The 26,416-nt window shown below is 38.1% G+C and overlaps 1 protein-coding gene across 3 annotated transcripts in view; it reads right to left on the reverse strand.

Moving 5' to 3' along the window:
• LRRC7 (leucine rich repeat containing 7) overlaps positions 1-26,416 on the reverse strand; it is a 433,465-nt gene that overhangs the window by 343,136 nt on the left and 63,913 nt on the right. For all 3 annotated transcript variants that reach the window (XM_055585502.1, XM_055585503.1, XM_055585504.1), the window contains one exon: positions 10,953-11,070. In XM_055585502.1, the coding sequence (XP_055441477.1) occupies positions 10,953-11,070 (118 nt within the window). The remainder of the gene's footprint in view (positions 1-10,952; positions 11,071-26,416) is intronic.

Raw genomic sequence — 26,416 nt, forward strand, 5'->3', positions numbered from 1 at the left:
AAACCACAAATTGGGAGATGACATTTGTAACCCATTTAACCAACAAAGCATTAGTGTTCACAGTATATAAGTCTTTCAAATCACCTAAAACTTAACAGACAAATGATCCAAAATAAAAATGGACCAAAAATGTCAGCTTGTAGAGAAAGATACTCTATGCTTGCTAATAAAAACAAATGAAAAAGTGCTAACCTCAGTGGTGATTAATGGAATACAAATTAAAATACTGAGCTATCCTTATATATCCATCTGATTGGCCAACATTTAAATTATCATGAATAGCTACAAGTATTAGCAAGGAAATGGAGTAGTGGGGGACTTCTGTACTCTGCTGATACAATTAGATTCACACTGATCCTTAAGGACAAATTTCAGAAACATAATGTAGAATGAAAACTTGCAGAATACATACACAATGTGTTAGCACTTCATCGAAATTTTAAATACATTAACACAGAGGAAGGAAAAAGGAAGGAGATGAGAATTTATAAGGTTCAGTAATATTTTATTCATTAAAAAAGCTGGATTGTTATGTTTTTAATAAATGGTAACACTTTCACGATGGGCAAACTGCTATCCATACTATTTCTTTCATGCTTAAAGCATTTAATCATTAAAAAATTAAAAGCTACATAAATATTTTAATATAACTATCAACAGTTTTTAATAATAAAATGAGTTTTGAATGATAACGAAGATTGAACCAGGTGAAAAGAGGTATGAAAGGTAAGTCAGGCAGAGGAAATTATACAGATAGAGTCACGGAGATAGTACAACAGCATTAAACATTTGAAGTGACTCTTCAACATCTAAACCATAAAGTTAAAAAAATACAAATCATCTTTGGTGAGATGAGCAGATGGAATGGTAAATGTAGGTGGTCAATTGTGGAGACTTTTAATGCTGCTGGACTTCCCTGGTGGCTAAGATGGTAAAGCATTCGCCTGCAATCCAGAAGACCTGGGTTCTCTGGGTCAGGAAGATCCCCTGGAAAAGGGAATGGCAATGCACTCCAGTATTGTTGCCTGGAGAATCCCATGGACAGAGGAGCCTGGTGGGCTACATCCCATGGGGTCACAAAGAGTCAGACATGACTAAGGAATTGACACTTTCATTTCACTTTAATGCTGTTAGGGAGCCTACACTCTATCCTAGGTCAACTGAAGCATCTTAAGTAGGAGAGTAACCTAGTCATATTTGCAACTTAGAAAGTGATGAAGCTACTTAATGAAGAACAGGTTTGGGGATGCTGGCAGCAACAATGGGGTGCCAACAATGGGGTAGCTAAGTTGTGTTTGACTCTTTGCAACCCCATGGACTGCAGAAAGCAAAACTCCGATATTCTCCACTATCTCCTGGAGTTTGCTCAAGTTCATGTCTATTGAGTCAGTGATGTTACCTAACCATCTCATCTTCTGTTGTCCCCTTCTCCTTTGCCTTCAGTCTTACACAGTATCAGGGTCTTTTCCAATGAGCTGGCTCTTTGCATCAGGTGGGCAAAGTACTAAAAGTTCAGCTTCAGCAATAATCCTTTCAATTCAACATTGACTTCCTTTAGGACTGACTGATTTTAACCCTTTAGGATTTGATCTTGCAGTTGAAGGGACTCTCAAGAGTCTTCTCTAGCACTACAATTCAAAAGAATCAATTCTTTGATGCTCAGTCTTCTTTATGGTCCAACTCTCACACCCATACACGACTACTGGAAAAATCCTAGTTTTGATTATATGGACCTTTGTTGGCAAAGTGATGTCTCTGCTTTTTAATATGCTGTCTGGGTTTGTTATAGATTTTCTTCCAATGAGCAACTGTCTTTTAATTTCATGACTGTAGTCACCATCCACAGTGATTTTGGAGCCCACGAAAATAAAATCTGTCACACCTTCTTCTTTTTCCCCTTCTATTTACCATGAAGTAAGACCTGTATACAGGTCAGGAAGCAACAGTTAGAACTGGACATGGAACAACAGGCTGGTTCCAAATAGGGAAAGGAGTATGTCAAGGCTGTATATTGTCACCCTGCTTATTTAACTTATATGCAGAGTACATCATGAGAAAATCTGGGCTAGAGGAAGCACAAGCTGGAATCAAGATTGCTGGGAGAAATATCAATAACCTCAGATATGCAGATGACACCACCCTTATGGCAGAAAGTGAAGAAGAACTAAAGAGCCTCTAGATAAAAGTGAAAGAGGAGAGTGAAAAAGTTGGCTTAAAGCTCAACATTCAGAAAACTAAGATCATGGCATCCAGTCCCATCACTTCATGGTAAATAGATAGGAAAACAGTGGATACAGTGGCTGACTTTATTTTTTGGGGCTTCAAAATCACTGCAGATGGTGATTGCAGCCATGAAATTAAAAGACATTTACTCCTTGGAAGGAAAGTTATGACCAACCTAGACAGCATATTAAAAAGCAGAGACATTACTTTGCCAACAAAGGTCCGCCTAGTCAAAGCTATGGTTTTTCCAGTAATCATGTATGGATGTGAGAGTTGGACTGCAAAGAAAGCTGAGCATCAAAGAATTGATGCTTTTGAACTGTGGTGCTGGAGAAGACTCTTGAGAGTCCCTTGGAATGCAAGGAGATCCAACCAGTCCTTCCTAAAGGAGATCTGTCCTGGATGTTCATTGGAAGGACTGATGTTGAAGCTGAAACTCCAATACTTTGGCCACCTCATGTGAAGAGCTGACTCATTTGAAAAGACCCTGGTGCTGGGAAAGATTGAGGGCAGGAGGAGAAGGGGACCACAGAGGATGAGATGGTTGGATGGCATCACCAACTCAATGGACATGAGTTTGGGTAGGCTCCGGGAGTTGGTGATGGACAGGGAGGCCTGGTGAGCTGCAGTTCATGGGGTTGCAAAGAGCTGGACACACTGAGTGACTGAACTGAACTGAACTGAACTTAACCTTCCTTCATGGCACAGGTGGTAAAGAATATGCCTGCAATGTGGAAGACCTAGCTTTAACCCCTGGGTCGGGAAGATCTCATGAGAAGGAATTTGCAACCCATTCCTGTATTCTTGTCAGGGAAATCTCATGGACAGAAGAGGCTAGTGGGCCCCAGTCCATGGGGTCACAAAGAGTGGGATATGGCTGAGCAACTAACAATGGGACTGGAAGCCATGATCTTAGTTTTTGAATACTGAGTTTCAAGCCAGTTTTTTCACTCTCTTCTTTCACCTTCATCAAGATAATGGGGAGGGGGGCAATTAAGAGACTATACCAAGTGGTCTTAGAAACAGACAAGCCATTAAGTTAAGATGGTAAGAGTGGGAATTGTGAGAAAGAAACAGATTTGACATACATTTAAGATGTAAAATGGGCAGGATTTAGTGATTTAATGTATATTGGAGTTAAGGAAAGGATGGATTTTCTCATTGTATGCCTGTGTGGGGCTTCCCTGTTAGCTCAGTTGGTAAAGAATCCCCCTGCAATGCAGGAGGCTCCAGCTCGATTCCTGGGTTGGGAAGATGCGCTGGAGAAGGGATAGGCTACCCATTTCAGTATTTTGGCCTGGAGAATTCCATGGACTAGTCCATGGGGTCACAAAGAGTCAGACGTGACTGAGAGACTTTCACTTTCCCTGGGATGTAATGGGCAGGATTTGATGATTCTATGTATACTGGAGTTAAGAAAAGGATGGATTTTTGCATTGCATGTCTATGTGGATAATAGTTAACATTAACAGAGCTAGATACAATGGAGGAAAAACAGACTGGGGTGGATACTTAATTTGGTTTTAAACACATTATGTTTGGAGGTGTTTGTGGAACATATTTTAGCTATGCCCAGCCTGTAGTTGGCTAAACCAGTCTGAAGCTCAAGGGAGAGGTCAAAGTTTAATGTGAAGCAGTCATTATCCTATGAACAGGACTACCAAATATATTACTATATGGCAGTTTGGAGCTGATTTTAGGGCTTTCTCATCATTTATTGTCGGAGAAGGCAATGGCAACCTACTCCAGTACTCTTGCCTGGAAAATCCCATGCACAGAGGAGCCTGGTAGGCTGCAGTCCATGGGGTCGCTAAGAGTTGGACACGACAGAGCGACTTCACTTTCACTTTTCACTTTCATGCATTGGAGAAGGAAATGGCAACCCACTCCAGTGTTCTTGCCTGGAGAATCCCAGGGACAGGGGAGCTTGGTGGGCTGCTGTCTATGGGGTCGCACAGAGTCGGACACGACTGAAGTGACTTAGCAGCAGCAGCAGCATTTATTGCAGTATCATTCCTATTTTTCAGCACTCAGTTGCAATATTTAACACATCCCAGTATAATAGGTGGGGATGCTATCCTTTGTAGGGTCCCTCATGTAATATAATATAAATACATGTTATGTATTTTGCAGAATGCTAAAGGATAGAGTTTATTCATCTCCCAAACGTTTTTGGAGCACCTGCCATTTATGGGTATTGGGTTAGTTATTCCAAATAGAGCAATGAACGAGATACTCCCTGATTTCAAGGGTTTTACAATCTAGTCAATACATAAGGATAAACAGAAATCAAATTACAAAGTGAGATATGTTCATAGCAAAAACACTTAAGATGTATAAACATATAACAGAGAAAGGAGCAATTAATTCTCTTCATCTACAATGTTTCTCAGAATAAATGACATCAGAGATGCCTTTTTAAAGGTGAAAAGGACTCTGGTTGCTGGGGACAACAGTGAGAGGAAGGAATATTTTGGGGAGAGAAATAGTATCATTTCTTTTGTCACAGTAACCAGCCTGATGCATTTGAAAATGACAGTTTGGCATTACCTGGGAATGCAATGGAAGGGAGATGGGTTGGTTGGAGGTATGGTTAGAGAGGTAGTGATAGTTACTCACACAAAATTTCTAGATCCATTCCTCTGCACAACAGTTTGCTTATCTAAAGGTTTTAATATAAAATAGTATTTTTAAATTGTGGAAAGAAAAACAGTGCATTTGGATAACAGGTGAAAGAATTAGACCCAAAAAGTAAAAATTGGAGTCACAGGGACAACCAAGATCAGATTTCACCTCCATCTCCAAGTGAATTAATTTCCTCATAAGGGGTCACTCATCAAATTCCAACACAATTAAGGCAAATATTTATCAAGACTGACTAGCACTTGAATGAGTCCTTGGCTCAAAATAAACATTCATTTTCAGTCCCTCAATACCAATACTGATTATATTCTCTCATGTCTTGACTCTTTTCCACCAGGACAATTCCAACCTTGTCAAACTGTGATGCTAACACTGCACTTATTTTCTTCTATCTGCTCTTTTTTCACTTGAGAGACTCCCAAAGGATATGTTATGCTCCTTAAGTAACTGTCTAGGTCTCTGCCACGAAATTCAATGACAGCTTTTTAGGTATAATTTTGTGAAAGGATTAATGTGTTGAAATCTTTTACCGTTTGTGTCATTTCTAGCAATGGCTGGTATATCATCATGCTCATCAAACCTTTTGTACTGTACTAACCTTGCAGGATGATTTGCCATGCTTTGCTTGGCTTTTTGCATAAATATTTCCACAATATAACCATCATAAGCATAGCTAAAAGTTCCTAAATTCTACTTACTAGGACTTCTAATTATGTTCACAGACTTATTTCTGAGCAAAACTATAACTTGCAGTTTACATCCTGGCAACAAAAATTTTGTGATGCAAGAAAACTGCTAGGAGATGATTACAGTGCTCATAAAAATGTCGTATTTCTTAGAAGTTTCATGTCTGTATTTGGTGATGAATTTTCTTCTGATTCTCTTTAAGAATAAGATAGATTTTTATTTATTCAAACTATCTAGTCAAACCTGACCTGCCTGAAGACAAAGGGATTGTTATATTTGGTTATAAAATATATCTCAGAAATTGTAATTTGAAAACAGAATTTCATGTGTGAATGTATATAAACATATAAATAGTATTGTTAGTAAAGAAATATCGATCCATAAAAATATTTGGGCTGTAAGTCTATTTTTAAAAGAATGAAGGTAGACCTCACATCATCTTTCAATTGGCCTAAATCTAATTGCTGTTCACTAAGTTGGAAAATGATCCTTTCAGGACTGTCTTCCTGAAACCCCTCTAAGTGGTAAGTCCAGTTGGTATAGAAATATGTGTGTCCATTTATACTCCATTGCTTCCTTCAAATGAAATGCTCTCCTTTATTCATATGTTACTGTGCTTCAAGGAATTCCTCAAGCTATATTCTTTATCTTAACGCTTCCCTAATCATAAATCAGTCTCCATTAATCTTCTTATTCTCTAAGAATTTACAATTGTAATTTGTGCCATATAGTTAGGGCTTCCCCGGTGGCCTTCAGCAGTAAAGAATCTTCCTGCGGTGCAGGAGAGGTGGGCTGGATTTCTGGGTTGGGAAGATACCCTGAAGGAGGTATGGAAACCCACTCCAGTATTCTTGCCTGGAGAATCCCAGAGACAGAGGAGTTTGGTGGGATTATAGTCCATAGGGTTGCAAAGAGTTGGACATAACTGAAGCAACTTCACCTCAGTCATGTCTGACTCTTTGTGACCCTATGGACTGTACCAGGCTCCTCTGTTCCTGGGATTCTCCAAGCAAGAATACTGGAGTGGGTTATCATGCAATCTTCTAGGGGATCTTTCCCACCCAAGGTTAGAACCCATGTCTCTTTGGTCACCTACATTGGCAGACAAGTTCTTCTTCTTCTTATTATTTTTTTACCTTACAATATTGTATTGGTTTTGCCATACATCAACATGCATCCGCCACGGGTGTACATGTGTTCCTCATCCTGAACCCCTCTACCACTAGTTCCTTACCACTAGTGCCATGTGGGAAACCTGGAGCTCACACACACATGCCATATAATTAATTGCTTCATTGTATTGGGCTCGTCAAAAAATTGGTTCAGATTTTTCCATAGCATCTTACAGAAAAACCCAAACAAAATTTTGGCCAACCCAATATAATGCTTTACAATATTCCTTATTTTTATGTTAGTCTTCTCTCCCCAGTGAGAATGTAAACTTTTCTATGACTCTCATAGTCTTGAAGACTGTTAGTTACTTAAACTGGCATATTTCAACAAGTGTTCCATGTCCAGAAGGACCATTCATTTATGAATTCATGAAATAAATTGTACTGAACTCCTATAATGTGCCATGTATTGTTTTATGCAATAGAGATGTATCAGTGACCAAGACAATGATAAAAAGTTAGAACATCACTGAACTTTTTAGTTAGGGGGATCTCAAAAATATATAGGGCTTCTCTGGTAGCTCAACTGGTAAAGAATCCACCTGCAATGCAGGAGACCCCAGTTCAATTCACTGGTCAAGAAGATCTGCTAGAGAAGGGATAGGCTACCCACTCCAGTATTCTTGGGCTTCCCTGTGGCAAAGACAGTAAAGAATCCATCTGCCATGCGGGAAAACTGGGTTCAATCCCTGGCTTTGGAAGATCCCATGGAGGAGGGCATGGCAACCAACCCACTCCAGTATTCTTGCTTGGAAAATCCCCATGGACAAAGGAGCATAGCAGGCTATAGTCCATGGGGTGGTAGAGAATCAGACATGACTGAGTGACTAAGGACAGCACAGATAATAATACATAAACAAGTTAAAATACACTATGTCAGTTACTCATAAAGACTATTAAGAAAATCAAATCAGGAAGGACATTGGGATAACACCCATTATTCTGAAGTGCACAATACTGTGATTTTACCTATGGGCACAATGTAGGATGGTGAATCTCTAGAAGTTATTCACCCAGCACAAATGAAACTTTATACCCACTGAATAACAACTATTATCTGTCATGGCTGGATTTAGTTATTATTTCTTAGGGTAACTTTATCTAACTACACTGACTGGATTATGTCCTACTAATATGCATGTTCTTCACTTTCAATGTATCTTTAACTCAATTTTTACTTAATCACTGAAAATTATTTCAGTTCAGTTCAGTTTAGTTGCTCAGTCGTGTCTGACTCTTTGCGACCCCATGGAATGCAGCACAACAGGTCTCCGTGTCCATCACCAACTCCTGGAGTTTACTCAAACTCATGCCCATTGAGTCAGTGATGCCATCCAATCATCTCATCCTCTGTTATCCTCTTCTCCTACTGCCTTCAATCTTTCCCAGCATCAGGGTATTTTCCAATGAGTCAGCTCTTCGCATCAGGTGGCCAAAGTATTGGAGTTTCAGCTTCAGCATCAGTCCTTCCAATGAATATTCAGGGCTGACTTCCTTTAGGATGGACTGGTTGGATCTGCTTGCAGTCCAAGGGACTCTCAAGAGTCTTCTCCAACAACACATTTCAAATGCATCAATTTTTCGGCACTCAGCTTTCTTTATAGTTCAACTCTCACATCCATACATGACTACTGGAAAAACCATAACTTTGACTAAATGGACCTTTGTTGGCAAAGTAATGTCTCTGCTTTTTCATATGTTGTCTAGGTTGGTCATAACTATTCTTCCAAGGAGCAAGTGTCTTTTAATTTCATGGCTGCAGTCACCATCTGCAGTGATTTTGGAGCCCCCCCAAAATAAAATCTGCCACTGTTTCCATTGTTTCACCATCTATTTGCCATGAAGTGATGGGACCAGATGCCATGATCTTTTCTGAATGTTGAGTTTTAAGCCAGCTTTTTCACTCTCATCTTTCACTTTCATCAAGAGGCTCTTTAGTCCTTTGCTTTCTGCCGTAAGAGCAGTGTCATCTGCATATCTGAGGTTATTGATATTTCTCCTGGCAATCTTGATTCCAGCTTGTGCTTCATCCACACCAGCATTTCTCATGATGTACTCTGCCTGTAAGTTAAATAAGCAGGGTAAAACAATATACAGCCTTAGCATACTCCTTTCCCTATTTGGAACAGTCTACTGTTCCATGACCAGTTCTAATTGTTGCTTCCTGACCTGCATACAGACTTCTCAGGAGGCAGGTCAGCTGGTCTGGTATTCCCATCTCTTTCAGAATTTTCCACAGTTTGTAGTGATTCACACAGTCAAAGGCGTTGGCATAGTCAATAAAGCAGAAGAAGGTGTTTTTCTGGAACTCTCTTGTTTTTTCTATGATACAAAGGATGTTGGCAATTTGATCTCTGGTTCCTCTGCCTTTTCTAAATCCAGCTTGAACATCTGCAAGTTCACAGTTCACACAATATTGAAGCCTGGCTTGGAGAATTTTGAGCAATACTTTACTAGCGTGTGAGATGAGTGCAACTGTGCAGTAGTTTGAGCATTCTGTGGCATTGCCTTTCTTTGGAATTGGAATGAAAACTGCCCTTTTCCAGTCCTGTGGTCATAGCTGAGTTTTCCAAATTTGCTGGCATATTGAGTGCAGCACTTTCACAGCATCATCTTTTAGAATTTGAAATAGGTCAACTGGAATTCCATCACCTCCACTAGCTTTGTTCGTCGTGATGCTTCCTAAGGCCCACTTGACCTCGTATTCCAGGATATCTGGCTCTAGGTTGGTTATCACACCACTGTGGTTATCTGGATCATGAAGATCTTTTTTTGTACAGTTCTTCTGTGTATTCTTGCCACCTCTTCTTAATACCTTCTGCATCTGTTAGGTTCATACCATTTCTGAACTTTATTGTGCCCATCTTTGCATGAAATATTCCCTTGGCATCTCTAATTCTCTTGAAGAGATCTCTAGTCTTTCCCATTCTATTGTTTCCCTCTCTTTCTTTGCATTTATCACTGAGTAAGGCTTTCTTATCGCTCCTTGCTATTCTTTAGAACTCTGCTTTCAAATGGGTCTATCTTTCCTTTTAACTATTTATTTAATGTCAAATGCATGTTCTAGAATGTAAGTTTCATGAAGGCAAGGATCTGCTTTGTTCATGTCTATTTCTTTGGCCCCAATAATAATGCCTTAACTTAACAAAGCAATACATACATACACACATAAAGTTTAACCAACTAGCTTAATGACTGAGGAGTCCTGCTTTATATCCTCATAATGCCTAGACATAACCTTTTTTGACTGATCCTTGCTTTATTCTAATAAAATGGAGGGCCATGTTCATTTGGAAGAAAATGAGGATTTAATGAACATATGAGAACACAGGAGACTCCCAAAAACATTAAGAAGAAAACATCATTAACACGAATATCAACCAAATCACCAGATACAATGTTTGGCCAAAGTTATAACAAATACTACTGAGCGCTTATTATTCACCAGGTATTGCTCTAAATATCCGAGATACATCAGTGACTAAAACAGAGTAAAATCCCTCCTGTCACATATGTAGTTTATATTTTGGGGCAAGAGAGGGGGGACAAAACCATAAAAAATAAGTAAATTATATGTATTGAGGAGATGGTCACTGCTATGGGAGAAAAAGGAGCAGAGACAGGGAGATTAGATGTTCTCTAATGCCCCAGTGCCAAAAAGGGTGAATGGGTAGGCCTTATTGAGCAGGTGGCTCAGACAGTAAAGCGTCTGTCTACAATGCAGGAGACCCATGTTCGATCCCTGGGTTGGGAAGATCCCCTGGAGAAGGAAATGGCAATCCACTCTAGGACTATTGCCTGGAAAATCCCATGGACAGAGGAGTCTGGTAGGCTACAGCCCATGGGGTCGCAAAGAGTCGGACACGACTGAGCGACTTCACACTTCACTATTGAGCCGGAGATATCTGAAACGTTGGAAAAACTTTTCCTCAAAGAATGAGGAAAATATACAATGTAACGTCACTAAAATAATCTGAGAGAGGTTAAATCACATATCTGAATGCAAGGGGAAATAAGGCCTGAGTGAGTGAGGGACATTAGTAAGAGGAGGGAGAGAAGTTTTCTGTCTTCAGTTTTATAATTCAGGATTTAGTTTTTCAACAAACATTAAGTTAGAGTTGTAACATAAACAAGGAAAAGGTGTTGTATCATTTTCTAAGAGAAAACATTTAAAGCAAATTTTCAGTTAAAAATTCAAGTTATTTAGAGATGAACTGAAGATCTTACCATTTTTACTGATGTCGAGTTCTTTAAGGTTTACTAAACTAGCGATAGTGGTTGGCAGATTTGAAAGGTCATTGTCAGGAATACTTAGCTTTTTTAGAGCTTGACAGTTGAACAATTGCTGTGAAAAGAAAATAATAATTGATGAGATCTTAATTTGGTTAAATCCATCTATATATAAACTTAGAAGCAACATTCAATTCACCATCTTTACCAATGTGCTAATAAAACGGCCAATACAAAAGTCTCACTTTCTTCTACACCCTTCCACAGAATAGTCTGGATTCTTTTCAGAATTTTTTCACATTCCATCCCCATATTAGTCCCTCCCTATTCTCTGCTACCCAGATTTGCCACCCAAAGTATTCAATATTTCTCCCTTCGGTTTAACATTAATATTTAATTTGCCAGTGAACCAATCGATTTTTTTTTCTTTGAAATAATTTCTCAAGTATCCACTTCCTTTTTATTCCCTCAGCTACCAGGATTACCTCAATTCTCTTTCACCACAACCACAAATTACTTCCATTTAATCATGTCAAACAGCTGTTTATCAGACATGCAAGAAATGCAATACAGTTGAATATATGCACTCACATTTCTTTTGCGTACCCCACACTGCTTCATAAATATCTAGCAAATGAAACATTTAATCTCTGATATTTAATGAAAAAAATGACCACTAGTGGTTCATTTCTGCCACGAATCCAAAAGTACTAGATGGGGACGAGTCAAGTGGTAATGCAATGGTTCTCAAATGCAGCATGGTTTTAATCACTGGTGGGTGGAGGTGCTTGTTAAAATGCGGCTCCTTGGGTTTTGCCCAACGAAATACTGATATGATGGGTCTGGGATGAAGATAAAAATCGTCATTTTTAATAAGTTAGTTCCAAGTTAGTCACCTGTTGGTTAGTTCTCAAGTTTCAAGTTAGTCACTCAGTCATGTCTGAATCTGCAACCCCATGGACCGTAACCTGCCAGGGATTTCCCAGGCAAGAATACTGGAATGGATAGCCAGTTGCTTCTCCAGGGGATCTTCCTTACCCAGGGACTTAACCTGAGTCTCCCCCATTGCAGGTAGATTCTTTATCATATGAGCCACCAGGGAAACCCAAGAAACAATAGTGATCTGGTTATTTTTTATGTAGGTTTTTCCAGTATCTTGTTTCTGGAAATAATGCAGTTAGATTTTTTTCGCTATGTCCATCTCACCTTGACTACTCAAGATTTGAACATCTGGGACTGAAATTTCTTATTCATTTCTGAAAGAATTATCTTAATGAGATCTTTTCTGTTTAACATTTCTAATTCTGTTGTGCTGAATTTCCACAGATGAAGTCTCTGGTATCCATGACTATGCAATTGGCAAACAGTGCATTTAACTATTGCTTGTTCTCACACATAATTCATAATTTATATAGTACATGGTTATTATTTCTTAACTCAGTTTTTTTTACAAAATATATTGTGTTAGTTGTTATTTGGGATAAATATGTTTGTCATTTTTGGCTCCTTACAAAGCTCATTTGCAATATCTCATGTAGTGCTAGAATTTCAATATTTTCCATAGAAATATTGCTACTTACTTTTATAAAATCTAAAAAAGAGAACTTCAATGGACAGTTTCCACTAACTACTAATTTTCCCTTAATATATAGTAAAAAAAATGTCTACACTCATGGCCAAAGTTAACTTAATTTTTTGTCCAGGGTCTATCATTCTATTAAGACCATTGCACTACATGCAACATGGTTAGTTATAGCTGCAGATATATGTATATATATATATATATATATTTTTAAATCAACCCTATTGATCTTGGTTGATACTGGTAAATTGTATTAGTTACTCCTTAGTATATTATAACCATTTTATGCAAAATTCAGATAAATTATTTTCAAAACATTCTTTTTCTTTCAATCTGTAAATTCAAGTCTTATTTTCTCAACTAAATTCTCAGCTTATCTCAAGAATTAATAGAGGCTACATTCTTCTTCAATTTTAAATGAAGCCACATCAGGAAGAAAAGGTTTGGGAATTTCTGAACACACTATTACATTAAGAGATCCAAGACACTTATGGTACAGTGGTTAAGAGCATGGCACTGGAATCAGACTGATGTGGATTCAATCCCCACTTATCTACTTACTATCTGTATGATCTTGGGAAAGTTATCTGACATCTCTGAACTCTATCAATTTCCTCATCTGTAAAATGGGGATAACATTACCTTACTTGAAGGATTGTTGAGAGAATTAAACGAGTTACTTTGTGTGTGCATGCGTGCTAAGTCACTTCAGTCATGCCCAACTCTTTGTGACCCTTTGGACCATAGCATGCCAGGTTCTTCTGTCCAAGGGATTCTCCAGGCAAGAATACTGGAGTTGGTTGCAATGCCCTCCTCCAGGTGATCTTCCTTATCCAGGGATCAAATGTGCATCTCTTGTGTCTCCTGCATTGGCAGGTAGGTTCTTTACCTCTAATGCCTGTCGTCAGTTTTAAGTCTTTCACTTTTTCACGTATTAACATCTTTGATATTTGGGATTCATCTCCCAATCTAGATTGTTATATTTTTAAAGCAGTGTTTTTTCCCTTAATGGTACTATAATAATGGTAATGCTGTATCTTATAATTAATAACCTTGGATTTGATAAAGTGAATTACTTGTAAAAATGTAAAACTACATTTGGCACATAGTAAGAGCTTGATAACTGTTAGACTTTACTAATATTTACATGTTAATACAGAAATATATATATATATATATATTTGCATAATAATCTATTCCTTACTTTTCTAGATGATGAGGTCTCTGAAGGCAGGAGTCACATCTGATTCATCTTGGTGTCAATTTATTTCACCTTAGTATATAACAAAGTGACTGACATAGTGCCCTACACATACTGTATGTTGAATAAATATATTTGAAAGTATACTTAGATGAGTAAAGTGGAAATGAGGAAAACGCTAAGTTCCAGCTTAAGTGGTACTTCACTGGTTTGGAAGTTTCAGATAGACAAACAATCTCAATGTAATCTAAATTTAATAAACAAAGCAGTGAACTCTTGAATATGAGTCATGATGTCTATAAGCTGGCAAAGAAATGAAGGCATCTTAAAGATTCTTTAAATATTAAAACTTTTGAGTGAAAATGAGGTAAAGAATTATCATAAATTCTTCAATATAGTATAAAACAGCAACTATAATTAATAGTTGATTAAAGTAAAACTCTTAATGATTATGGTTATTCTACCTTTAATTTACTAATGATATTTCCCATTTCAAAAAATTGTTTTGAGTTTTAAAATATTTGAGTACTAAAGTGTTCTTTTTCTTGGACTGAAGGAAGCAATTTAACTCTGACAGAAACTGGTTTGAGAAGATTATGCAATTTAAATTACTGACTCCAAACAGGAATTGTTAGGTGTTTGTAAGGGAGCTGATACAAAAGAGAAAGGCCTAACTGTTGAAAATAAAACATATTTGGGGCCAAAAATGCACATTCTAAAAAGTGTTATTCATTAATTTATGGAAAACCATTCATTGATATCTGCCACAAAACTGAACAATATGCTAAGTGCAAGGGACATAAAATGAATAAGACACAGCAATTGAGCTCAGTAGATCAACTTACAGTGTAATATTTAGATATTAAATACCATGTGAAAAGACTATGCTAAGGTAAATATCAGGTGTAATGAAAACACACTGGTAGAAGTCTACTCGAATTTACATTGATGATGGTGATGAGGTTGACTCATGAAAGTATATCTGGAAGAGGTAATTAAAAAATGTGTATCACCTAAGAGCCAGTACAAGATAACCATATAAAGGCTAAAGAGGGATAATGTATTTGTAGTATCTAAAGATACTCCAAATTCAAAGACTGTGTAACTCAAACTAGTTTCAAATATATGCTTGACAGCATGAAGACATTAGGATTGTGGAGGGAATTATCTATGTCTACAACATCCATATACATTTAAAATATGTTTATTGAACAGCTAGTATATGATATGGTCTATTTCAACACTGAGCATAAGGACATGAGATTCCCATCAATTCCTATTTTCAGCATGGTAGACTAAATATTCAAAGGAAAACTTTTTAGTGCAATGAATTACACACACACACACACACACACACACACACATTCCTTTAATACATAGCTGAGCCCTGGCTGAAAAATACTGGAATTTCTCAAATTCCAGAATAACAAGAAAATGTTACTACACAGAGTTGAGTGGGTTTGTATTTAGCTTCTGCTCTGATGGTATCTGTTGGTCTCTGGTGGCTGAAGACTAAGGGTTGTTTTTTTTTTTTTTTTTTTCTGCCAGTGGAAGATAGAAGACTGCTTGGGGTCTGAACAGAGGTTGGAGATTGGCTGAGAGACCACTCTATATACAGTTGGGTTCTCCTAAGGGTGATACTTCAGTAAGGGAAGGAAAAAATCTGGGTTCTGCAAAAAGAGTCAGTGGTGAATATATGACTTTCTCAGTCTTGAGTGAGGTGAGAAGGAAGGAAGGGAGAAAGGAGGGAAGGAAAGAGGGAGGGAAGGAAGGATGGCATGAAGGGAAAAGAGAGAGGGAGAAAGGGAGGAAGGAAGAAGAGAATGAATAAAAAAGATAGGGAGAAAAAGAATAAAACAAAAACAAAATGTCTACTTGTGGGATTAAAACATCAATGTAGTTCAAAATATAAAAAAGTATGGTAGTGGCATAAAAATAGATATGTAGATGAATGGAATAGAACTGAGAGCCCAGAAATGAACCCACTCATGTATGGTCAATTAATATTTGACAAGGAGCCAAAAAGATGCAATGTGGAAAGGATAGGCTCTTCATTAAATGGTGTTGGGAAAACTGGATAACGGCAACTGGAAGAATGAAATTGTACTCCTATCTTATATCAATCACAGAAGTAACTCAAAATGAATTACTGTCTTAAATATAAGACCTGAAACTAGAATTTCTAGAAGTAAAGATAGGGGAAAAGCTCCTTGACATTGGTATTGGCAAAGATTTTTTTGTGTATGACACAAAAAGCACAGGCAACAAAAGCAAAAATAAACAAGTAGGACTACATGAAACCAAAAAGTTTGTGCAGAGCAAAAGAAGTGACCAGCAGAAATAAAACATACAGAATGGGAGAAAATACCTGCAAATCTTTATCTGAAAAGGGGTTAATATCCAAAATATACATGAAACTCATACAACTCAATACTAAAATTTCTAATTAAAAAATTGGCAAAATATTTGAATATACACTTTTCCAAAGAGAACATACTGATGGCCAACAGGTACATGAAAAGAAGCTTGTCATTACCAGTCATCAGGAAATGCAAATCAAAACCACAATCAGATAAGGACTCACACTTGTATTAAAAAGACAAGACACAACAAGTGGTAAGAAGCAGAGAAAAGGGAAACTGTGTACCTTGTTGGTGGGAATGTAAATTGGCAGAGTCATCATGAAAACCAGCATGGAGGAGCCTCAAGATATTAAAAACAGAACTACCATATGATACAGTAATCCCATTTCTGGGTATATATACAAAGGAAATAAAAACGCTATCTTGAAGATGTGTTTGCACCCCCATGTTCCCTGTAGACAAGACATAGAAAAACCTGTGTTATAAGCAGATGAATGGATAAAGATATGAGATCTATACACACACACACATATACAATATGTGCTACAGAATGCATGATTGGTTGAATCCTCACATATAGAACCATGGATCTGGAGAACCAACTGTGGAACTTGACATCCACAGATTTTGGTATCTGTGGCAAGTCTGAAACCAATCCCACATAGATACCAAGGGAGGACAATATACAGATTTACAACTGTGTGGGGGTCTGTGCCCATAATCCCTATGTTGTTCAAGAGTCAACTGTATACAGAATGGAATATTATTCATCCATAAAAAAGATAAAGTCCCATCTTTTGTGACAAAATGGATGGAACTTGAAGGCATTATGCAAAGTGAAATAAGTCAGGCAGAGAAAAATAAATATTTTCTGTATGATTTCACTTGTATGTGGGATCTAAAAAAGTTGAACTCATAGTAATAAAACAATGGTGGGAGAAATGGTAAGATGTTGTTTAATGGGTGCAAATGCTATTTTGGATGAAAATGAAAGAGTTAAATAAGCATGCAGCTTAAAAAGACAGAAAAATATTAACAGAATGTAGTACCAGTATCAGTTCAGTCACTCAGTCATGTCCAACTCAGTAGGAACAATAAAGAAACAAGTCCCTCACAACCCACAGTGGTCTATGAAGCAGGAAACAAGCCCAGACTGGGAGCTCCTTAAACAGAGGAACCACATTATTTCCAGGTCATTGCATGTATCTTATAATGGTCTTTATCTTTTTAATTTTTTAATGTGAAATCTATATACACAGGAATGTATATAATACATATTTTTTAAATTATGATGATAAAACAAAGAGCCATATTCCTCAAACCAGTTTAAGAAAGCTACTTTATTCTCCTCCAAACCATGTCCCTTGTCATCTACCTGATCCACCAAAAGTAACCAATTTCTCATTCTCTCTCCTTTTACCACAGGTAATCCTAAACATAGATACTGTTAAGATTTGTCTGTTAATCTTTATACTAGTAATCCTAAACTTTTATACTGCTGAGATTTGTCTGTTAATCATTATGTAAATGAAATAATAGGGGTATACTTTCTTCTGCAGCTTGATCTTTTCATTCAATACTGTGTTTTAACATTATTCCATGTTAATGTATATAATCCACTCATTCATCTTTACTACTTTATGCTTCATATAACACAATCTTCTCATATATTCTACTGTTCACAGACTTTTGAGTTATTTCCAATTTTTTGAACAATGTTGCTAAGTGTGTATATATATCTCCTAGTGCACATATACAAATGTTTCTCTGAGGTGGGTAAGCATACATTCACATTTACTAATAATAGAATTTTATTTTTGCAATGTGACTGTAACAATTTAAAGTCCTATTAACATGGATAAGAATTCTCATTTCCTCACATTATTTCCAAAATTTGACATTTTCAGACTATTTTTTCCAATATGTGGTATGTAAAATGGTAACGCAGTTTATCTATTACTAAAAAAACTGAACACTGTTTCATGTTTTATTCATTTAAAAGAGTTCATATATTCTGAATATGAATTTTTTGACAGTTCTCTCAAAATATGGCTCATTATTCCATTCTTTTTATGGTAGTTTTTGATAAAAAGACATTTACAATAGTCAAATTTATCTCTCAGTTTTAGTGTGTGCAGATGGTCTCCTATTTTTTCCCTCCTAAAAGTTTTAATGCTTTGATTTGACTCATTTGGGATTTATTTTTGAGAATGAAGTGAAGTAAGGATCCATTCTTTTCTCTTTATAGATGACCAGTTGTTCCATTTTAAAAATAGGGCATTATTTTTTCCACTGATTTGCAACACAAATTCTGTTGGATTTCCAACAGGGCTTCAGATTTTCTATCTGTAGTCCACTGGTCTATTTGTCTATCTCTCATTCTAGCTTGGTGATCGGAACTCTATGCTCTGACTTGTGTTTATGCTAGAGAAGAATGGGGAAGGGATAGAGGGAATTTCTAGAGAAGAAAGAAACAGTCCATCCAAGCTTTGAAACAGATGAGGTTCTGTGAGCAGAAGGCAGGGTGGGGAAGTGGGGGTAGATTGGGAAGAGCAGGGCAGTTCAGGATGCTGTAATAGGAGGAAAGGCCCAGAGGTATGTTAGGAATGGCAAAAAATTAAAAGTGACTCTTTTCTAAACTTTGCTAGGCTTCCCTGTCCATCACAAACTCCCAGGGCTGTACTCCAATGTAAATTAAAAAATAAAAGCAGTCAGGGCTTTATCCCAAAGAAGTTGTTCAGATGATGATTTTTAATCATTTTTGAGTCAACCTTACTGACACTCTCTAGAAACACACACACACACATACACACACACACACATACACACACACACACACATACACACAAACATACACATTTGCAGCCAATTTCAAGAAGCCTGCAAATCACTGGAAGCCCATGTGTGGCTTTATGGACCAGGTTAAGGACCTCTGTGATAGGTCATGCCATGCTACTTCTAAAAAAGCAAATGTGAGCAAGTCCATCTCTTGCCTGTACTGTATTCAGTGGCTCTCTCCTCTTTTTGGGACAGTCCAAGTTTCTCGATACAGCTTTCAATGCACTTTACCTCTCTAGAGTCTCATCTTCTCATCCTACTGTCTCTTATTTCTTTCTCATACCTTCCCTCCCGCCATTCTATGGGACCACATCTTCAGCTACACTGAGCAGCATCAGATTCTGTATCCACCTGCTCTCCTTTACTTTTGTAAATGCCAGGTCTCCAGCTGATGCTTTCTTCCACCCCACCCTCCCCCACCTCCCCTCAACCCTCTTCTTCAAGCTCAGGCCCTCTCACCTTTCTGGTTACAGCTTAAGACTGGTTTACATGCTCTATTTGTGGATATTTTCACAACATTCTGTATTAATCTCTACTGAAGCCTGGATGCCCCTGTTTTGGGATTACTAGACCGTAAGCTTCTTTGGTTTCTGCAGCATCTGCAGTGTATAATGCAATGCCTGACACATGGTATTTTCTCAGTAAACAGTTGATCTTTCATGAAAATTCTGAGGCAGGGGGTGGGTGGCAAATAATAAGATAGTGCCATTTCTTGAGTGCTTATTATACAGGTGCAAGGCGCTAATCTAGATTTTAAAGTATATGAATCTCCTTCTTGCAACAACGTTGTGAGGAAGATGTTATTATCCCTGCTTTGTAGATGAGAAAATTTAGGAGGTTAACTTTTACAAGGTCATATATATAGAAAGTGCCAGAACCAGCATTCAAATTCAGTTTTGTCTTGCACAAAGCTATTTCTACTGCAGCATATTGTTCCCTCTGTACCATCAGATCTATACAAGGGAAAGACAATAGTGATAACTGACAGCTGGTGGCTGTCTGGGAGGGAAAGTGAATGAAAGAGGGGGAAATCTCCAGCCCATCATAATGATCCTACAGGGGTTAGGGAAGAAAACTTGGATTCAGTGACTATCTTTTAACAGCAAGGACCTGAATTCGAGTAAATCTGAGTACATGTTATAGTGCTTTGTGAACCCTGAACTGCTACATAAATGCAACACACTATAATTTGGATTAACATTTTATTATCACCTTTATACTCAGGCTTGGAAAATTAAGGACACAGTGATGACATCATGAATATGAATGGTTAGATCTCAAAATGTAATTCCTTAGAAAGAATAAGGTGTTTTATTTTTTCCTACTACAGATGTTAAAAGTCTGAGTTGCCTGTGAATTGTGAAAAGATAAACCCTTTTCCTGAGAAATTTGATGTAAGGTCATTGTTGTACAACGAGAGTGTTATTAATGCCCTATGTTGGCACAAGTGGATTCCATCAGGGAAAAGAGGTGATTGCCTAATGAGCTGGCGTTACTGAATGGCTGGTTTCTTAGAAGTTCTTGCTTTGAATCCCCTTGAAAGTGTTCAGGCTGCAGCATTTCCAAACTCATTTGGAGTTTGGAAATGAAAGCTGTTTCAAATAAATAATTATTTTGTGCATATTACAATAAAATGCTTTTTAAATTATTTAGTTTAATAGGTATTAATAATTATTTTAGTTATAAAAGAGCCAATTCAAAAATAACAGAATAAAAATAATTCTAACGTAGGCACTTGGTGAAATTGTAGGCTTCCAATTACGACATTCATTCACTTCTTTCTTTACTTTCTCCCTCCCTCCCCTTTCCTTCCTTCCCTCTCTCCTTCCTTTTTATCCTTCCCATTTCCCTTCCTTCCAGACTGCTTATATTCAATGAGCATCTCTTGAACATCTGTGTGTGTGTGTATGTGTGTGTTAGTCACTCAGCCGTGTCCAACTCTTTGCAACCCCAATAACTATAGCTCTCCAGGCTCCTCTGTCCATGGAATTCTCTGGGAAAGAATACTGGAGTGGGTAGCCATGCCCTCTTCCAGGGGATCTTCCTGACCCAGCGATACAACCCTGATCTGTATTCACTCAGATTCTTTACCATCTGAGCCACCAGGGAAGCCCTCTTGAACATCAACTCAGTGACAAACACAATGTCAGAACCCAAAGAGGAATAACAAAGTATCCCTTTCCTCAAGTATACAGTCAACTGTGTGCATGAAAGTCACTCAGTCATGTCTGACTCTTTGCAACCTCATTGACTGTAGCCCACCAGGATCCTCTGTCCATGGGATTCTCCAGGTAAAATATTGGAGTGGGTAGCCATTCCCTTCTCTAGGGGATCTTCCTGACCCAGGGATCGAAATGGGTCTCTGCCTTGCAGGCAAATTCTTAACTATCTGAGCCACCAGGGAAGCCCATACAGTCAATTAGGGGTTATAAATACACAAAATAAAACGCAATGTAGTAAAAATAGATGGGATTTCTCTGGTGGCTCAGTCAGTAAAGAACCTGCCTGACAATGCAGGAACACAGTAGATGCTGGTTCCATCACTGGGTCAGGAAAATTCCCTGGAGAAGGAAATGGCAATCCGCTCCAGTATTCTTGCCTGGGAAATCCCATGGACAGAGGAGCCTGGTGGGCTTCAGTTTAAAGGGTTGCAAAGAGTAAGACACGGCTGAGAGACTAAACCACCCCAAAACGGATAAATACTACAACAGAACAAGGGCCTTGCAAAGCACATTTTATTCCAAGAGAAACATTCCTGGACTTTGCCCTTGTCCTAGAAAATATGGGATGCTTGGATTTGTGTGCTTTTTTAAATGATTCTACACTAATCCCTCACATTATAATCCACGCCTTAAATGTTCATCAGCAGGGAGGGACTAACTCAGATTTTTGTTTTTGAGAAACTGGCACTTCTGACCAGAGAAGCAGGTAGAAGGACAATGAGAAAATATCTAGGTGAAAAATAATGAGAGTTTTAGTCAAGGCACTATCAGGAAGAGTTAGGAGGGAGACACACTGGGTAGAGGACTCATGAAGACTTGGTGCCAGTAACATGGGCAGTCAAAGAAGTGGGGATTTTATGATCCAACAACACTTTAAGGTCTCCAGCAGCAATGGAGCTGTGGGCTGGTGTGAGAGGTATGGAGATAGTAAATGCTGGTAGTATCAAATAAGATTGAGGCTGTAGGGGAGGAGAAAACTTATAATCCCTTCCAGTACATTTTAGCAATATTGGATATATTGTACAGAAGCGCTCTTTTCTTAGATGGCAACTACAATAAATACTCAGTCTTTTTATCCTCAGGTCAGTTCAGTCACTCAGTTGTGTCCAACTCTTTGTGACCTGATAGACTGCAGCATGCCAGGCTTCCCTGTCCATCACCAACTCCTGGCGCTTACTCAGACTTATGTTCATCAATTCGGTAATACCATCCAACCATCTCATCCTCTGTCGTCCCCTTCTTCTCCTGCCTTCAATCTTTCCCAGAATCAGGGTCTTTTCCAGTGAGTCAGTTCTTTGCATCAGGTGGCCAAAGTATTGGAGTTTCAGCTTCAACATCAGTTCTTCCAATGAATATTTAGGACTGACTTCCTTTAGGATGAACTGGTTGGATCGCCTTGCAGTCCAAGGGACTCTCAAGAGTCTTCCCCAACACCACAGTTCAAAAGCATCAATTGTTCAGCACTCAGCTTTCTTTATAGTCCAACTCTCACATCCATACATGACTACTGGAAAAACCATAGCTTTGACTAGGTGGACCTTTGTTGGCAAAGTAATGTCTCTGCTTTTTCATATGCTGTCTAGGTTGGTCATAACATTCCTTCCAAGGAGCAAGTGTCTTTTAATTTCATGGCTGCATTCAGTAGCTGCAGTGATTTTGGAGCCCCTCAAAATAAAATCTCTCACTGTTTCCATTGTTTCCCCATCTATTTGCCATGAAGTGATGGGACCAGATGCCAAGATCTTCGTTTTCTGAATGTTGAGTTTTAAGCCAACTTTTTCACTCTCCTCTTTCACTTTCATCAAGAGGCTCTTTAGTTCTTCTTCACTTTCTGCCATAAGGGTGGTGCCATCTGTATATCTGAGGTTATGGATATTTCTCCTGGCAATCTTGATTCTAGCTTGTGCTTCATCCAGCCCAGCATTTCACTTGATGTACTCTGCCTTTAAGTTAAATAAGCAGGGTGACAATATACAGCCTCGACATACTCCTTTATCATTGCAGCTGTTTTTAAAATACAGATCTTCTCAGCAACAAAGTTTTCCAGATGTTGAAGCATTTCTCCCTTTGGGACAACAAGTTTATTTTAGCTTTTGTCACTGTCTTAGAAGGAAGGGAATCTATCTCTTTTACTGGAATTAGAGCTGTCTGTTTAAATATATAAGATACAGAAGGTTCCTATGGCCATTGTACTTGATAACAAACTTCATTAAGATTTTTTAAATGAACATATTCTTTAACTTACATATTCATGATTACTTTACTTGATGGTAGCAAGTTAATAGCACCAAGAAACAAATAGGAAAAATGAAAAGTTGAATATAAACAGGACCACTTTAAATGTTAATTTTGACCTAGCTTAACTGTTGTTAGGTATTTGGGGCAAATCCCCGTATCTCTACATTACTTAAGACAAGTGGTATGTGTGTGGGGGGGGTGGCGGAGGGGAGCGGTATATGGGTGTGTGCATGAATTTTCTTTTGTTGCTTTTCAAATAATTTGTTTTGTTGTTTAGTCATGTTTGACTCTTTTGCGACCCCATGAACTATAGCCTGCCAGGCTCCTCTGTCCATGGGATTTTCCAGGCAAGTATACCGGAGTTTGTTGCCATTTCCTTCTCCAGAGGGTTTTCTCCACCCAGGGAATGAATCCACATTTCCTGCATTGCAGGTGGATTCTTTACCTGTGAGCCATTGGGAAAATAACTGCTGCTGCTACTGCTAAGTCGCTTCAGTCATGTCTGACTCTGTGCGACCCCATAGACGGCAGCCCAACAGGCTCCTCCGTCCCTGGGATTCTCCAGGCAAGAATACTGGAGTGGGTTGCCATTTCCTTCTCTACCTATTGGTTGTTAAAATAAATTTGGTAATTAACATTTATAAAAATATTGGCTTTATCTCTAGAGATTAATCAATATTATATGTGAACAACTGGGTTGAAATGACATTAATTCTGACTTTCATATTAGTATAAGTTTGTATATGTGAACATACATATTAGTATAAGCTAGTTTATATATTTAAGTTAAGTTTTTTACTATCAATGCCTTAATCAGTTTTAGGTAGTAAAATCCCAGTCTGTACTGACTAGCTCTGCCTAGGTGAGTAAACCAGAGTGAAGGTGGCTCATAGTATAGCTGGAGTCTCTGTTTCACATGTAGTCATAATGGCAAGATTATACATTTTGGAGGCAAACAGACATAGATTTGAATTCTGGTTTCATGTGTAAAAAGTCACATGCTATTGAGCAAATTTTATACAACTAAGGTTCAGTTTATCATTTAAAAAACCCAACTAAATTGTATCCTAATCTTATCTTTAACAATGCATTTCTGCCAAGCAGACTGCCTTGACCCTGCAGCAGAGCAGGATTAGTTGTCTCTCTATTTTGGTTTTATATAATCTTGCGGACACATTTCTACAATCCACTTTTGCAAAATCATAATTATTTATGTATCAAATATTCACTGAGATCCTAACTTTGAACCAAACATTGATTAAAGATTAAATAGACATAGTGTCATAATTTAGGGTATTTCTTCTTGAGTCCTATTTCCCCAGAATAGGATAGGCATTCAGTAAATATGTACTGAATGAATAAGTACAAGTTTGGGTAAGTGTAATTGTAGAATTGTACATATAGTAAATAGATAGACACAGAGGAGAGTTAAATAACAATTTCAGCAAGTGAAGAATGAAGATTGTAGGAGAGGTGACAATTGAGATGAATTCTGAAGTAGCATGCGAAGAAGAAGAAATAGGATGAGTTGAGAGGCAAGAAAGAGCTTTGTGTGTCAGGAACACTTCCTTTCAGAGCAGAAGTAAGAGATTGGAGAGGTAAGCTGTAGCTGGATCATGGGAGGACTCCTATTAGCATTATATGTTTGGTTGCATAATTTTCCTCTGTAAGTTACAGAGAAAACAGGAAACAGACTTAACCTTGGAGGCAGCCTGGTCATATTTACATTTGCATCTACCACTGCTGGCTATGTGAAAAATACATTGGGAAAAAATGAAAATCAGGTTTAAGATATATCAATTAAGGAGACTGTATCATTAATCCACTGAGAGATCATGAGGGCCTGACAAAGACTCTGTTGATAGGGTGGAGAAATTAAATTTAAGAAATATTTAGGTGGCAAAATTGGTATGTCTTGGCCATTGATGTGATGCGGAAGGTGAATAAGTAGGAAGAGTAAGGATGACAGCATCCTGGCAGTGGGACTGAATGGACAGTCACCAACTAAGAAAGAGAATATAGACAAGAGACAGGTTTCAGGATCAGACTTGCTGAGTGTGAATATTCAGGTAAGCCCAGAAAGCACATATAAATCTGAGGATGGAGGGACAGGGCTTAGCTGGCACAAGAGATCTGTGAGTCTTCAGTGCGGTGGTTGAAAACTTGAGGATGGATGAACGTGATAAACTAGAGAAAATGGGAAGATCAAGAAGCTCCCTCCTCCTCTCCCCTAAAGTTATTATTGAAAAAGTCACAAATGAAACTTTATAGCCCTGATTAATGGACTATCTAGTTTTTGCCTTACTTCGCCTTCCTACTCCATTTGACTATGTCATCACTCCCTCCCTAGAAGCTTTCACTCCCTCAGTTTCTGTGACTATTCTTCTAAACAGAGTTCCAGCTGTCAGCATGCACCACCGCCCGCACACCCTGCTGCACTGGCCTTGGCCCCACTCCAGTTCTCCTGAGAGACAGTTTCTCTGCAGGTGGGTGGCAGTGTTTCACTGGCAATGAAGAAGCAGCCATCATCAATGTTAATGAGTAAATTCATGTGGTGAACGTATATTACAAGCTTTTTGTGTAGTCAGTTCTTAATTATTTAGAACAAAGAAAGAGAACCTTTATTCATATTAAAGGACACTGACACAAAGAAAAGAGACAATTGAAAGCCACGGTAGTTATATTCAGCACAATCTTTTTTACCACCTCAAAAAAGAGAACAAACCTTTATCATCCAACCATCCACTTGAAATTTTAAGAAAAGAGAAAACTTAACTCTCTGGGAAATCATTTAGCACAGACATGCATATACACATGCCAAAATGAAAACTCAACAACAAGGCTACATTGTTACCAGTAAATCAAGAAGCCACAAAAAGGGTTATAAAGAGAGAGAGAGAGACAGACACAAAAAAAGAGAGAACTATTGGTATTTTCTATAATCTCTGGTCAGGATTCAACTATTTATTGCTGTCTTGGGTTCATTTCAGAAACTGCAAACCATCTCTGAATAGAAA

Source organism: Bubalus kerabau, chromosome 6 (genome assembly GCF_029407905.1).
Source record: "Bubalus kerabau isolate K-KA32 ecotype Philippines breed swamp buffalo chromosome 6, PCC_UOA_SB_1v2, whole genome shotgun sequence".
Lineage (NCBI taxonomy): Eukaryota > Metazoa > Chordata > Mammalia > Artiodactyla > Bovidae > Bubalus > Bubalus kerabau.